The sequence below is a fragment of the Rhamphochromis longiceps genome, unplaced genomic scaffold, assembly GCF_057381845.1.
Source record: "Rhamphochromis longiceps isolate RC_006_pf unplaced genomic scaffold, R_longiceps_female_GT1.1 unmapped_scaffold_4, whole genome shotgun sequence".
NCBI lineage: Eukaryota > Metazoa > Chordata > Actinopteri > Cichliformes > Cichlidae > Rhamphochromis > Rhamphochromis longiceps.
This window is the reverse complement of record NW_028187224.1, coordinates 2,472,040-2,489,000: the sequence shown is the minus strand read 5'-3', so window position 1 is coordinate 2,489,000 and position 16,961 is coordinate 2,472,040. Positions and strand designations below refer to the sequence as shown.

The 16,961-nt window shown below is 42.2% G+C and overlaps 1 protein-coding gene across 1 annotated transcript; it reads left to right on the top strand.

Moving 5' to 3' along the window:
- Nucleotides 1–10,212: 10,212 nt before the first annotated feature.
- Nucleotides 10,213–12,484, top strand: LOC146640678 (E3 SUMO-protein ligase ZBED1-like). The gene is made up of 2 exons (XM_085399977.1): nt 10,213–11,285; nt 11,511–12,484. Exons 1-2 carry the CDS (start codon nt 10,213–10,215, stop codon nt 12,160–12,162), a joined length of 1,725 nt encoding a protein of 574 aa, XP_085256103.1. The 3' UTR covers nt 12,163–12,484.
- The last annotated feature ends 4,477 nt before the right edge of the window (nt 12,485–16,961 follow it).

Below are 16,961 nucleotides of genomic sequence, written 5' to 3'. Positions count from 1 at the left end.
AACAACACACAAGCATACAAGTGTGCGTATTTAAAACTAAAGCAGGAGCAAAACAAAGTTTGGTACTCACATTTTTATCATCAAACCCATCGAAGTCCTCATCCTCTGTGTCTGAATTGAACAGCTAAATCTCCATCAAACATGCCAGGTTCACTTCTTCACTGTCAGAGTCACTTTCCGTGCCGTGCGGCTCCTCAGAAATGATGCTGGCTTTTGCGAAAGCTCGAACAACAGTGCCAGCAGACATGTTAGCCCAAGCATCTACAATCCATTGGCAAATTGTGGCGTAACTCTCCCGGCGCTGCCTTCCACTCTTGGTGAAACTGTGGTCTCCATCGGTCATCCATCGCTGGATGTGTTTGTCGCCGATGTGTTTGCTGCAGTAGGAGCGGAAGATGGCCAGCTTTTCCTTATAATCCGCTGGAAGTTGCTGCGCTACCGTAGTCCTGGTCCGGATGGAAAAATGGCACCGTTTCATAAAAAGTGAAAGTGAAACTGCTTTTAGCCGAATGGTGACCGTCGAAACGCTTCTCCCGCTCGTTCTTTGCTCGATGATCGCTGTCAGGGGTTTAGACATCTGTTCACAAGTAAGAGAAATAAGACACTGCAGACCGACTCAGAGTTTAAGAACGTGTACACGGGTGAATGCCTCTGAGAAGACAGACACAACGAGTACAGGCTGCTTGCTTTATTTATAGTTCAAAATGGATTACATAGCACTTCCTCTTTTAACGGAAAGGGGAGAGCTCAGGCATTGTCTTAGCTATCTAACCTCTGCACACAAACTGAAAAATAACGACACAGCAGTATTCATGCTTATCTGACATCACAGACACTGAAGTAAAGAATGCATGTATATCCTGTCTTGTCAAACATCTCAAACACTGAAGTAAGGAATGCATTGTGTTTTGTTTAACAATAGGCTTGGTTATGTGAAAATATATGAACACTAGAAAATAAAACACACTTGATTATATTGTATTTCATAAAAATCCTCTATCAATCCCTCCTGTTGTTAATATTTTTCACAGGTTTAATCAATGCATAGTCACTTGTTAGTCACATTTTCAACTTGCATGTCATTTGGTGAAAACATACATGATCATCAGTTAAAATTCATCTTCTTCAAGTTCAATCTCTGCTTGTGGTTCGTATTGGGGTAGGGAGACATATGCTAGTAGTTTTGTGGTGAACATATTGTTTACCATTCTGTGGACACAGGGCAATATGCATGTTGAGAATAAGCAAAGGAGTATGAGCAGTACTCCAACGAGTACTAGTCCTTTCATGAGCAACGTCTTCCATGACCCACTAAGAAGCCATGTGAGCCAGTCCTCTTCACCAGTGATGTAGTCCTGTCGTTGAGCTTGACTCAGTTGTCGCAGCACGTCCAGTGCGTCAGTCATATTGTTGGAGTGCACATTATCAGGAATGTATGTGCAGCAAGTCGTGTTGAAGAGCACACATAAGCCTCCTTTCTCGGCTAGTATCACGGCCAATGCGACTCGGTGTTGCATTATTGTGATGCGCACTGCATCGATTTCTTCATTCTGAGCCTTGTTGATCTTTGTTGAAGCATTCAGAAACAGTCCAAAACGGTAGTCGAGTGTCTCTATCCTGAGCATGTTTTTGGCATTTCCTGCCCACGGGAATAGAGAAAGCATTACTTTTTGTCCTTTGGTCCATGTTTGAATTCGTCTGGTACGTCAGTTCCCCAGATTGAGTCGTGAGGTTGCACGTCTCTAGTGCTCCTCTTGCGTCTCGTCTGATGTGGTTCATCAAGCCTCGGGGCCTCCAGGATCCTCGCCGGGATCTTCTGCAAAGGAAGCAAAACACCTTTTCCTGCACCTCCCTAACTTATCCTATTTGGGACTCTTTAATCAAAAGCATGATCCTAATTATGTTCTTAACTTATTGACTTGTATTTATATATATTCTTCAACGTTACTCATCCCTTTAAAACTCTTTAAGCGCTGGTTTCCCGTCCGGTTGCTCGCTATCATCAACATCCTGTACACGAATTGTCGCTGCTGCAAGTGCCTCTACTCTAATCTTAAGTCACCTTTTTAACCAGAAAATCATTATAAGCGCCTATTCTACTAAAAGATCCAAAAGAAAACAACCTCTTTAATCCTTTAACCTTAACATAAAAATAACAGTTTCAGTTTTACCATATCCAAATGATCAACAAACCCCCAAACATAATCACGCATAATAAGAACCAAAAAAGTCCTAAAATGATCCTAAATTATTAAACAATTAAATTATTAAACCCTAAATTCCCCCTTTTATTTTGACACATGAAATGTGTCACAATACTATACAAAACTCAAAATGCTTAGTTTTTCCCCACTCATGATCCAATCTATGTCATAAAAATAAACTTGAAACAGAACAATTATCAGTCACGTGTTTCTCCAATTAATGGTAACATGAGTTACATCAAAAATGTTTCCCCTTTAACATTTGGCATTCTCCCAACAATATACTATAATCCCATAATCTAACCCCAGTCAACAAAACAGAAATTTTCTCTGGTAAAAGCCAATTGTTTGTCCACATTTATGCATCCTCACTCACCCAGCCACACATTCACTCACATGCAGTCACACCATATATTTGCTAATAGTGGAGCTTCCCGCACGATCAGATTCTCCACCCTCAGCAAAATGAGCTCATTCATTTTTTTTTATTTTCCATAGGAAAATATTTCTTTATGCTTTTGGACTGGATTGACTCGCATAAAATCCTACAATTTTGGACAGGGACTTACGACCTGATCAGTCCCCACAGGTAGCTTTCTCCTCAGCCAATTGTAATCTGGAAAGCCCCCCTTTTATTTGCTCTCCCCGAGAATTTGTCAGCGCTGTTGCAGGCCTGCTTAGAACAGAAATGAGAAAAAATAGAGCTGATTATTAGCTCACAAAACACAAAACAAAATCACCTGACAGGTTTCCTTTAAGTGCACTGTTACAAACTAATGGGCCCCTCAGACATGTCCATGTTTCCTAAAACTCCCTCTATTAAAACAAAAACAACAACAACCCAAACCTTACTGACAGAATCAACCCATCACCACAACAACCTTAAACACACAAGTTTTGCCACCACATAATCTCACCCCCTCAATACACCGAAAGTCTCATTAAAACCACACAATTTGCACACAAAAATCACCCCCTTTAACATACTTAAATTCAGCATAAAACCCCTTTACGACAACATATAATCACTAAACTATAAATTTCCTACCCAACTCTGCACTTCTCTTGTCTGCTATGCTTCCTCTTCTGAAAGCCTCAGTCACACACACACACAGGAAGCTCCTCCGTCACCACTCACTTCAGCTAATTTGCATACTGAGTCATCTCTCAATGAGTTGCTGTAACAACAGAAACATATGTTTAAACATTACCACCTTATTAAATTATTTTATTTCTTTCTACAGTGATCACTACTGTTGATCACTTAGTCCCAGAGCACTCCTAAGTCACTCTTTTAAAACTACTTTAATCACTTTTTGTTTTCATAACTCACTTTGTCATATAGCTTCTTTGAGTTCCTCAATTTCAAACTCAAATGTATTTTATGTTTGTGTATGTGAATTTGCATATGTTGCTTTTCCAGTGTGTCAGACTCCTTCATAATTTTGCCTTTAAACAGTCAATTTTCTCCTTCCCAAATTTACTAACCCAAATTTTGATTTCCCACCTTGAATAACAGCATTCCTTGTCCTCAGCCAGAAGTTAGGGCTCCACTTGCCACTTTCCACCTCCGCCTTAGCCCAGCGGCTTTACCCTTGAGGTCCCGTCTTCTTCACTTCATCTCACCCGTGAGTCTGAGCTCACAGGGACTGAGTGAGGCCGAGTAATCGTGACTGTGCCTGCCTTAGGTTGTCCCAGGGTTTCGAGGTGGGATCTTACCCGTCATGGGCTATCCAGCCTTCCATACTCGCCTGATACGGGGGCCAAGTGGGCAGGGGAGGGAACACACTGGCTCTGGAAATTAAAGGAGTGTAAGCTGCTTCCTTCATTGCATCTTATATTAAACTATCCCACTTCTGATTCTTTCCTAGAATAATTTCACATATGGCACTTTGTGTATGTGTGTTTTCTATTCATTAATGTAATTGTCAGTTATTTTTTCTCTTCATTTTACTTTTTTATCTGTTTGTTTGTGACGTTCTACTTTAGTTCTACTAAACCTTGATGTAAAAACAATACACCCTCTTTTGACGCACACCCTCTGCAGTTTGCCTACGCACGCACTTCTCTCTCAGACTTCCTCTTTTCACACACCGCCTTGCACTCACCCTACTATCAACTTTCATAGTGTTATTATTATTTATTATTTTGTACCCGTCACACCCAATCCCTCAAGTATCGGCACAAATTTGTTTCCAAACCAACAAAATAATCAAAAAACAAAAACATACATGAGTCAGGACACAAAAAGACAAAGAAAAATGCTGCCAGAAACAAAGCAGAAGTGTGAGGGGAAACTGAGCTCACAGACAGCTGCATGTGTTGGCTTTTAATAGCATGCAGCCTCTGCTCTAAAAAACCAATAAATAAAAAATAAAAGAAAATGTGTAACATGCTCATCAACTTAGCGGTGTCCACACATTTAATTCAGCTTCATAATCCTGTAGGTTTAGTTATTATCTACAGGGTTTGGCTTATTAGTTGTTATTATAGATGTGCTCTGTATCTCAGTAATATTTATCTAGGATAAATGACAGGTTTTCAAGCAGGTTAAGTGCCTCTATGCACCTAATTGGTTTAGATATTGCTTTTATTTTCTTCATCTCATATGTCATTATACTGAGTTTGAGCAAACCTTAAGCTTGGTGCAGACTACTTCATAACAATTGTCCATCTCACATCATACTGACTAGGATACTTCTTGTCAATATTAATTTTATATCATTATTAATATCATCATCTTTTTCTCTCTATATAGTAACAATAGTATATTACAATATTTTACTAGTGTATATCACTATACTACTACTGAGCCAATTTAATAGTTAGGATCATCTTACTCAGCAAACAGATAATTTATAGTTCATCCAATCTGTACAATTTGCTTCATCTCTGAACAGGTTTGTGCCTACTTTTAGACTAGTCTTCTGTTTGCCTCATCTCAGATCCAACCTTCAGTCACATGCATTCTCTCTGTTGCATGTCGAACCAAGTAGTTTATTATTATATTTTATTTTGTATCCATCAAGGACGTGAATGAGCTGCAGTCTCACCCACCTCCAGGATGGAAACATTTATCTTTTCACACACTTTCCTTGGCTGTACAATGATACAGCCTTAATCTACCTTATGCATCTCTCTTTTTTTTTTTTTTTTTTTTTTTTTTAGAAAAGGTCTTCATCCAAATCACCATCAGGGTGTATACCTCACCCCTGACGTCGTTGCCCACCTCTCAATTTTAAATACACTTAGTCATTGAGGGCTAGCAGGAGGGACTATGCGCTTACCTGCTGCTCCTTGGCAGGTAGCTCCATGCCCTCCTGGGTTTTAATTGCACCTTAGAACACATATGCATCAACACTACAATGAGCGGGTGGAGGGAGGTTTGGAGTCTTCTCCCACCCCCATTCTCTGCGGCCTGCTGGAGCGGGAGGGCTAGTAGGAGGAGTTGGCCGTCCGACTGCGGTCTGGGGTGTGGGGCCTCCCTGCTGCTGCGGAGTCGGGGTGGTCTGCCTCTCCCCACCGCAGGGAAAAGGGTAACACCACCTGGGTCTGGGTGCAATTCCCCCCTCCAGGGGCAAGGGTACCTAGACCCGGTTTGTAGAGTACGCTTGGGGAGTGTGATTGTGTGTACAGCGTCTCTTTATGTCTGTCTCCACGTTGGTTGAGTGTGGAGTAAGTGCATATGAGAGCATGAGGGTGGGAATGGATGTTTGTGTCTGTGTGTGCCTGTATGTCTGTGTCTATATGTCAGGTTGGGTATCAGACGCCACCTCTCTGGGGACACCTCAGGCCCTCCAAGGTTTGGAGGCCTATCTCCACCCACCACCACTTCCCCTGCCGGTGGCGGACTCCCTCAGGTGTCGGAGTGTTGGTGGTTCTTTGTGTCTGGGGGTGGGCGTCCGGGTACACACCGGCTCACTCCTTGGCGGCCGCTTGTCGGGGCCTGGGGCCTGGGGCTCGCTCGGGCCCCTTTGGAGGTGGGGTGCCCCCGGCCTCTCGGCCTGGGGCTCGGTCACTCAGGCACAGCTGGGGGCCGGCGGAGCTCACGGGCGCGTCACTGCAACTCCCCCTGACTTCTGCTCCGCGGCTGCTGGGCGAGCCCTCATCTGGGACTCTCCTCAGCTCTTACTGGAACAGTGGCGCGGCTGCCCCTCTGTTGGTCTTCCATGGTCTCTTGTGTTCTGGGGGCCTCTGGATGTCTGGAGTTTTGATCTCCTCCATACCTGCTTCACACCCTGGAGGACGGGGCTGTGGCCCCCCCACACTCCCTAGCAGATCATTACATGGAGAAACCTTTGGAATGCAAGCATGCTGATCCACACAGGTATGCACACATGGGTATTCACAGACGCGGACTAAAGCTTTCTTGGCTGCTGCCTCAAAGCACACTGTGCGCTGTCTATCTTGCGTGCTGCACAATATCGTTTATTATTTAGTAAATATTGATATCTATGACTAGCTAGTTTATTGTGATGGTGCTTTGTTTTCTCTATTATTATGTTGCTCTTTGTTGTTTGCTGTCTCCTCTGTTTGTTTTTTTTGTTTGTTTGTTTTTTTTTTCTCCATACAGGTGACCCAGGAGTTCTTTTTTTTTTTTTCTCTCTCTTCCCCCCCCTTCTCACCGTCTCTTCTCCCCTTTGGTTTTCTTTCTTTCTCTCCCCCTCTTTCTCTCATTCATTCCCCCTGTCCTATTTATTAAAAAAAAAAAAAAAAAATGACAAAGGATGAACTGAAGCTCTGCCATCACGTAATGTCGCATACTGCTGTTTCTGATGTCATTTAAAAAAGAAAAAAAAAAAAAAAGAAAAAAAAAAAAGAAAAGGTCTTCATATGAATGATTTCCTTTTATTTATTTCATACAATCTGGGCATGATGGGTCATAAATGCACTGATTTTTGCAGCCACGGCCACTATCTCTATGTGACATAAAAAGGGGATCGGTTAGATGCTGTTTTGTCACATGTCCTGAGGCTGATTTCACAATTATAGTGTTTTTTGAAAATGTTACATTTGGGACTTCTACAGTTAAAACAGTTTTACAAGCTCCTGTGTCTCAAAACATTTTTTTTTAACGGCACACCTTTCACATATACTACAACTGTTGGTTTGGCTTCTGACCCTAGCAGCAGTTGTTCTATATTGTAAACTTGCGCTTCATCTGTTTCACTTCCTTCCTCTCCACGTCTTCTACGTCTGTCATCATCACTTTGAAAAGATGCCATTCTGCTAGACGTTTTGCTTTTTTCTTCTGACTTTTTTCCACATATAGCTCTTTTTGCAAAGCGGTTTTTAAAGCATTTATTAAATCAGGGGTGCATTTGCCTTGCCAAGCTGGACAATATATTTTATTTTGTATTTCTCCACCTTTTTGCACTGACTATTCCTGCATTTGAACAGTTTTTTTCTAACCACTCTTCATCTGCTGTTAATTTTACTTTAGTTTTAGAGTTACCCATTTTAAACTAATTACGTCAGAACTGTGACACCTTCTCTGGCACAAAGGAGCGGGCAGGTGATCAATAACAGCCTTCTACTTTCTCACTATTTGAGAAAGCGGTTATTGATTTTACGTGATGACGCACAACCTTAGTTTCCCACTCCAGCCAGTTCGTGAGTGTACACAGGAAAACAGCTTGAGAAGGGCTCGACCGCGTATTGGGTCGTAAATGACAACTCACTTCTCTTTGTTAACACAAACAGAGCGCGCTTTTATAATTTTTATTGAGACTTTCCGTATTTTTATTGTGCAACCTTCTAACTGTTCCGTTGCAGCCACTCCCAGAGCGACCGGAACTCGTTCCGTTACAGCTGCTTTCCCAAAGCAACCGGAACTTTTAATAGCGATTTCTAGAATTTCGCTCTTGCCTGTTGTCTCTTAAATCCCTTCTGGATTGAGATCTGTCGGCGCTAACCAGGTTTACACACTATTTTAAAGGAAAATCTCAATATCAACGTATTTTAGCGCTAGATGGAATGCAGTGTTTCATATTCACCTTACTGTGGCGCTGCGTTTTGGATCCGGCACATCTGGTCCTGGCGTCGTGGGGCCTCGCTGACCAGAGATCGAATTCACGCTCCCGGATTTTCCTTTTTACTGTGCACAGATTTTTTCCAGCGCAGGCAACACGACGTCAGAATCCGATGAAAACCGTCTGTGGACAACTAGACGTTAAAAATAACAGTTAGTTATCCGGCTACGAAGGACCAATTAAATGTCAGGGGTTTAGACATCTGTTCACAAGTAAGAGAAATAAGACACTGCAGACCGACTCAGAGTTTAAGAACGTGTACACGGGTGAATGCCTCTGAGAAGACAGACACAACGAGTACAGGCTGCTTGCTTTATTTATAGTTCAAAATGGATTACATAGCACTTCCTCTTTTAACGGAAAGGGGAGAGCTCAGGCATTGTCTTAGCTATCTAACCTCTGCACACAAACTGAAAAATAACGACACAGCAGTATTCATGCTTATCTGACATCACAGACACTGAAGTAAAGAATGCATGTATATCCTGTCTTGTCAAACATCTCAAACACTGAAGTAAGGAATGCATTGTGTTTTGTTTAACAATAGGCTTGGTTATGTGAAAATATATGAACACTAGAAAATAAAACACACTTGATTATATTGTATTTCATAAAAATCCTCTATCAATCGCCTTATGTCCGCGGAAACTCAGCTGCGTATTCTTGACCTGTCGGAGCTTGTTTTCCAGCTTCCTCCACTTGCGAACCATCGATTCATTAAATTAACCTTAAATTCTCTCGCCGCTGCTCGATTTCCATGTTCCTCCGCGTAGCTGATGGCCTTCAGTTTAAACTGTGCTTCGTAAGCGTGTCTCTTTGCCATTTTCAGGGTTGTTAAAACAACGATGTCCTGCATAACGCACATACCTGTTCTTTTATACACGTATGTGCGATTGTCCCGGTATATACGATCAACGCCCACACTTCACCCTTTAACGTTCTCATGGTGTTCTCTACTACGTCCTCCTTACAACACATAGGGGGCACTGCGCTATAGGGCGCGCCGCACTTTTTGAAGAAAATCTAAGACTTTTAAGTGCGCCTTATGGTCGTGAAAATACGGTACTGCAACAACATGGCAACAGAGCAGCTGCAGAGAATTCAACATTAATGAATCGATGTCCACAACCTGCTGCACAACCTGCAGCAGGTTGTGGCCTGATGTGTTTGTAAGAGTTTCACTTTCAGGAGGAGAAGATTTAAACGAGTCACACAAATGTGAACTACAATGTCTGTGACACACAATTTATGCAAACTGCAGTAAATCTGACCTGAAGAAATCCAGTCTTCTGCCTGTTGTGGTTTTGACAGCTGCTCGTAGGAGAGTTTGTTTGTAGGAGGTGGAGATGTTCTCAGATCAAGTGCGTAATCGTCTCTTTGTGTAGACGCTAAAAGCTGTGAGCCAAAACTCTCTGCTCTGAAACTCTTCACTCAGTCCTCACGCTGAGAGTTTAGAGGCTGAACTTCTTGTTCCTCCATAACACTTTTCATGAAACAGCAGAAATGAGCTTGTGTTTCTCAGCAGTGCGCACACAGAGAACCGATCCTCTCTGCTCAGCCTGAACAAATCAAAGTGAAACGTCAGTGAAAACACAGCTGCTGATCAAACTGTGTCAGATTAATGTCTCAATGTTTCACTGTGACGTTAAAAAATACATACAAATGATTTAAAGAAGTAGGAGGCAGATTTTCACAATAAGAGCACTTTGTTTTTAATATAGCTGTCGAAATTAACGCGTTAATTGCGATAATTAAATTTTGGAATTAATTACGTTAGAATATTTAACTATTTAGCGCAACACGCAGATAAAAAAAAAAAAAAAAGTCGCTCCCATAATTCCACTTGATTTGTTTACATACATACATTCGCGCTGTCTTCTCTGCATCTTTCCCCTTTTCCTCTGGTAGAGTCGGACTCATCCAGAGGAAACATTCCTGTTTACCCTCAACTTTCTCAAGATGTTTGTCCACTGAAAATGGAGAAGCAGGAACAGGATGGCCTTCTGGATGGGGAATTCAAATACAAGAAGAACATAGATGGGACAATAAACAAACGCGTTGTAATTTGCACTCACTGTAGTAAAGAGTTTCAATTTCACCGTTCAAATTCTACCTTAAAATACCACCTTAATGCCAAACACGCGTTTGTCGGGGCAGCAGCTTCACCCGGCCTGCGTCAGACCACTCTTAGTGAACGCAGGCCACTCGGTAAGTCTTCTTTGGACAAACTGACCGACAATATAGCCAAATGGATAGCAAAGGACTGCAGACCGCTAAGCATTGTGGAGGACAAGGGCTTTGCAGATGTTTTAAAGGTTGCATCTCAGGACGCGTCCTACAAGCCCCCAGCGAGAAGCACAATAACAATTCGAATCCACGAACTGTATGAAACGGAGAAAAAGAAAAAAGAAGAGGCTTTAGTTCACACAGAATGCGTGGCTCTGACAGGAGACCACTGGACATCATTGAGTAATAACAATTACCTGGGAGTTACTGCGCATTTAATCACTGAAGCCTGGGGTCTGACATCCTTTGCGCTGACTATAATGAAAACGGAAGAGCGGCACTTTGCGGAGGCTTGTGCAGAGCAGTTCCAGACTGTTGCTCGCAGGTGGAGAATTGAGGAGAAGGTGACAACAGTAGGCACGGACAGTGCGCGCAATATGATCGCTGCGGCTCGCATCATGCCATTCAATCACATGCCGTGTACCGCGCACATTCTACAGAGATGCATCACAGTGAGTCTCGCAGACAGTGGCTTTGTCACTGCGCTGGCCAAATGCCGCAAAATTGTTGGCCATTTTAAGCACAGCCCAGCAAACACAGCAGAGCTGAACGCAGAGCAGGTGTCACTGGGGCGCAAGCAGGAGCCGTTGGCCCAGGACGTGCCTACGCGCTGGAACTCCACGCTGGAGATGGTGAAGCGCTTGATCCGCAACCAAACTGCAGTAACCGCGACTCTGGATAAACAAAAGCATAAACTTGTCCTCCTGACGCCTCCAGAGTGGGACAAACTTCAGAGACTGGAGACACTTCTAGAGCCCTGCAGGTGAGCCTGTCATTGTGACCATAATTGTAGGTTTAGATTAAATGTATCAAACATACATCTTAAATCAGTTTTGTTATTATGAAAATGTCTTAATACCTAGTAATAAAAAGCTTTTTTTAATTTGCTGTCTTATCTGTGTGTGTGTGTGTGTGTGTGTGTGTGTGTGTGTGTGTGTGTGTGTGTGTGTGTGTGTGTGTGTGTGTGTGTGTGTGTATTCCACTGCAGATATGTGACTGAACTGCTGGGAGGAGAGGCCTACGTCTCCTGCTCTGTAGTTCTACCAGCCTTCTGCCACCTGCGCCGTGTCATGGAAGTAACTGATGAGGACCCTGCATATGTGGTGAGGTTTAAAGAGAAGTTTAAGGAAGACCTTGCTTCCCGCCAGGAACATACCAACTATGCATGGCTCCAGATCGCAACTGCACTGGACCCACGTTTTAAAGACCTACGCAGTGTGCCCAAGACTGACAGAGAAGCAGTGTGGACCACACTGGCAGGCATGCTGCATGAAGACTCTCCTAGAAGATCACACACTGCAGAAGAAGGTCCAGCCAAGAAGAGGCTGAGCCTGCTGCAGATGGACTCTGACTCTGAGTCAGAGGAGGAGGTACAGCAGGACAGAGCCATACAGCGCTACAGAGCAGAGCCCTGCACTGCCTTAGAGGACTGTCCCTTACAGTGGTGGGCAGCTCATGCAGGAGCCCACAGCCAGCTGGCCCGCCTTGCTCGCAGATACCTGGCCACTCCTGCCTCCACAGTGCCCTGTGAGAGGCTGTTCTCTGTAGCAGGGCACATTGTGAACAAGAAGAGGTCTGCTCTGCACTCAGAGAACGTGGACAAGTTGGTTTGTCTCAGCAACTGGCTGAAGGATGAGTAGACCAGAGGACCGTGTGTTTAGAGCTTGTTCTATGGTTGAATGTGATTTAAACAATACTTTTCACTGTTGTTCATATTTTTTTGCACTAATCTACCTTACCCAAAAGGATGATTGGAGATTTTTTCTATTTTGCCTGTTGAATTAGGCCTATGTTCTGTGAACTTGAAGATGTATATGGATAAAACAATGTGCTAGATTTAAACGGGTGGAAAACATTCAGTAAAAATCCCTCACAATTATTTGAAGCCCTGTTCTGCTTGTACTGTTTGTACTCACAATTAATAATAAATAAAACAAACAAGTGTGTTAAAAACCACTATCTGTCCCGATTTTTACACACATATATTTCGAGTTGCGATTAATCAATTTTTAGGCTGTGATTAATTCGCTTCCAGCACAACACCCAGCCTACGTCAGACCACGCTGAGTGAACGCAGGCCACTCAGCGTGGTCTTAGCATTAAATAACACTAACAAGTGTGTAAAAATCCGCTATCTGTCCGTATGTTTGCACACATTTTGGTCATATTTCGAGTTGCAATTAATCATGATTAATTGATTTTTAGGCTGTGATTAATCTGATTAAAAATTTTAATCATTTGACAGCCCTAGTTTTTAATTCAGTTAATGTCAAACTGTCATCAACACCTCTGTGTTGTCTCTGAGCAGATTCAGGCATTACTCAAATAATAAAGGCTTTTTTTCACTATTATACTTTTCATTAGTCTCCAGGTTGATGATTATAAACAGAATTATTAAAGTTTTTATCATTTCAGGCTGAAAATCAACATGAATTTGGTTCTAATCAAAGAAGCTCCTTTAATGTGTGTCATTAAAATCCTCACACAGACTTAAAAAGGCGACATTAACATTAAAATAAATGAAAGAAGCTTCAGCTGAGAGCTTCATGCAGTCATCATCAGCAGCTCATAGCAGTCACAGCTCTTTATTACGCAGCTTTGCAGGAATTAAAGTGGCTGAAGTGTCAGAGTTTGTGTGAGAAGCTGCTTCATGGACAGCTGTACACACGTCTTTATTATTTCTTCATAAATCAAACACACAGGTTTGTCTGCAGATGATTTAAAGTGTGTCGTTGTGCAGTTAAAGCTGTTTGTGTGACGCCCTGACCTCCTGTGAATGAAACAGCCAATCAGATCCATCAGAGAGAGAGCAGGAAGTGTGTGTTTGTGACAGAACAAGGAAACAGTGATGATGATGAACATACAGGTCCTCTGATGTTTCCTGTTACAGTAACGCTTGTTCATCTGTTGCTCTCCTACACTTTCCTATAAATAAAGGAGAAAAAGTGCGTTTAGTTTCATTTCCTACAGCTCAGAGTTACACTTCACATTCCTGCTGTCACATCAAAAAGCTTCACTTTGGTCCAACATCTACATGTTAACATGAAACACAGACAGACTCAGAACATCTGGAACATCTGCACTTTGACCCAAACTGTTATAGCAGGATATTTTCTGCATATTTCTTATGTTGGACCTGTTTGAACTGTAAACGACCTGTAATCATCTGTAAATGGTGTGAGACACACTGAGGCCACCTACAGGGCAGCTGGGGAACAGCAGGGATCTGAAATCATACGAGACGTTAGTGAGTGAGAAGAACAAACGGACTTAAGATGGGTCGAAGTGATCAAAGTTGATCTAAAACAGAAGATAAATCCACTGATTCTTTGTAAAGTTCATCTGCTGCTCACATGAATCCATGAAAGATTTATTTCACTGAATGTTTCTTCAAAGCTCATTTCAACCTGTTGAAGTCATGAATGAAAGTGCAGACTGAGAGTGGATCACATGATGTTTGAGGTGTGTCATGTGACATGTTCAGTATTGTCACACATGTCTAGATTGTCCCTGATATCATAACTGCTCAAACACTGATGATTATATTTGAAGAATTATTCCTGATGGCAGCAAAGTTTGAATGGAGCTCTCTGTCTGTGCTGATTTGTCGCCCTCTGGAGGTCAAAGCACAAACCTACAGGGCAGCTGGGGAACAGCAGGGATCTGAAATCATACGAGATGTTAGTGAGAAGAACAAACGGACTTAAGATGGCTCGAAGTGATCAAAGTTGATCTAAAACAGAAGATAAATCCAAAGCAGCATCAGATGAATGTTACCATTTCCAGTTACGGTGCCCTTCATCTAATATGGAAATGTGTTGTTTTCTTTTTGCCGTGTTGTTGTTCTTCCTATTGTGTTTAGGCCAGAGATGCTCTTCAAACAGCTGACAGACATGACCACATTACAAGAACATGGTGTGAGTCCGATTTGATATTCCAGTCAACGCTGAGAGACCTTAACCAGGAAGTCAGAGGTCAGCTGATGCTGCGAGCAGGAAGCGAACCAAGGGAAAGGTTCACTCTACTCAATCTCAAAGAAAATATGCTGGTATTTGTTGATGTTGATGGTACAATAAAAATATATAATATAATAAATAATAAAATATCATGTGATGATGAGATGTGTTGTTGGTGTTTGTATTTTCTGTAAATGTCTTTTTAATGTAAATGCTTTGTTCCAGACGGACAGGGAATCAGTTGCTGTACGATGACATCATCTTGATGTTGACGAGGAGGGCGAGAAAAACTAGTTTTGTCCTGCAGATGGCGATCTTGCACCGTGTTCAGAGAGCCGACACTTTGATGGTGCTGCTCTACTCAGCTTACTTTAGCCTGGGTTGGACTCTATATGAGCAGCTTCCACTCTGGTTTCACTCTTAAACACACTTGTTTGATTTCACTTGTAAAAGTTGAAGAATAAATATTTTATTACAAAATTATTTGTTGATGCATTTTTTTAGGGTCAAATATCTTGTTTGATTTGAGGAATGAACTGTTAGGGTGGAAAAAGTGAATCAGGTTAAAATAGTGGTGCTTTATATCAGTGAAGATGTATAATGTAATTTAAAATGTTGATGATGGGTTGTAGTGGGCTTGTACTTACAAAACTGCCTCATTTTATTGGAACGATCCACAGTTGCATCCATTCACGGATGACATCTGACATCATTTGACATCTGGTCTGAACACGTTTGTACACAAGATGCCTCAGTTCTGGATGTTCCCACAGACTCCTCTGTGCACCTAAAGAAAAGGTCAAGGGTCAGCAGCACATGTAGTTGGGACAATTCTTCAGTCGCACAAACTACACAATCATTTTCCTCCAATGACGACTTTTCACTTGCAGAAATGGTCCTGTGTGATTTCCAGGCTGTGATATAAAAACTAGTTCCTAATGGCAGCAACTCACTCAGTAAACATGTGTTTCCTTCACCAACCTCACACACAGATCCAATAAGATCAGGAAGTGGGCAGTATAGTACAATATGTGTTATTCTGTGCTGCACTGCCCAAACTAAAGATCTGCTGAAGTGTTGGAAATGATCCAGATGTTTATTTTGGACGATACAGCAGAAGATCAGACATGAAAGTGGAGATAACACAGAAGACCTGCAGCAAAGGTCAGAGGTCAGACTGGGCCCTGGATTCAACAATGAGCCAATGATCATCAAGCAGTGACTAAAGCAGAGCCCTGACCTTCTGACATTCATCACACAGTCAGAACAAATGTCTGCTGATGACTTCATCTCATGAAACGACTGATAGATGTCAGTTCATTGATCAGCTGAGCTGCTGATCTTCATCGTCACAGAAACATTCAGCTTGTTTCAATCAGTAAATAACTCCCACTACTCCCAGTTTGAACTGTTCCCACTCAAAATGCTGTGAGAACAATGATCATTGTAGAACTTCACAAACATCACGTGTTGTTTTCCACATGTAAGATCAGCAAACACACAGAAACTTCCTGTTGCCACACACGGCCTCTAAAATCTCTTCCACGCTTTCTGTCTGAAGTCCACTCTCTGTGTCGGATCCACAGGAAACAACAAGATCTTATTAACATGGTTTTCAATGTGTCTCCTTCCAAAAAGTCCAACCAATGAACAAATGTGTGTATTTGTGGAGGCCGAACAAAAGCATGACACATTTCTCTGTTTCTATAAACTGGAGTCAAACACAAACATGAAGAGTTTCACTGACAGACTCCAAAATGCCCCCACAGTGGATCAAAGGGAAATCCTACAGTGTGGCCAGAGACTCTTAATGGCTCCAACATCAACACATCCACAATGTTGGATCCAGTTCTGCCTCACAGAGTTACTAAGACACACCCTCTGCCAGCATCACAACAGCTCCACCTGCTTCACCTGCCTCCTCAGCATCTGTACACCTGAAGAGAAAAGAAAGGCTCCAACAGCTCAAATCTACAAAGGATTCATGAAGTTTCATCCAACAATAACATGTTTGCCTTCCACAGTGTGCTGTTAGACACCACTGTACCTCTGCCATTTCAAAAAGAGCAGCTTGGGAACATTTTGGCTCCAAACACTTTGTGTTTAAGTTCTTTGTTTTCTTTGTGAAGCCGACAACATCTGGAGCTTTGTGACTCATAGAAACATCATTTTGTTCTTTAGATGACAGCAGATTGGGACTGAATAATCAATCACTATCAAACCAATAAAGACAAACATGCTGATTTTACAGGAACTTTGTTGGAGAAGCTGCAAAGACATGAAACTGGTGGAGATCCCAAACCAGTTGATAGTGCTGGTTATTCCAAATAAAGCTGTTTCCCTTTGAGATGAAATGACTTTGTGTCCTGATATATAATAAAGATGTTGTTGTTTTTGAGCCCCTGTATTAAAAGTAGTTTAAAGTCAGCTTGAGTTTGATGTCTTTATGTCAAAGCTGCTCATGATGTTGAGCTGCTGATGGA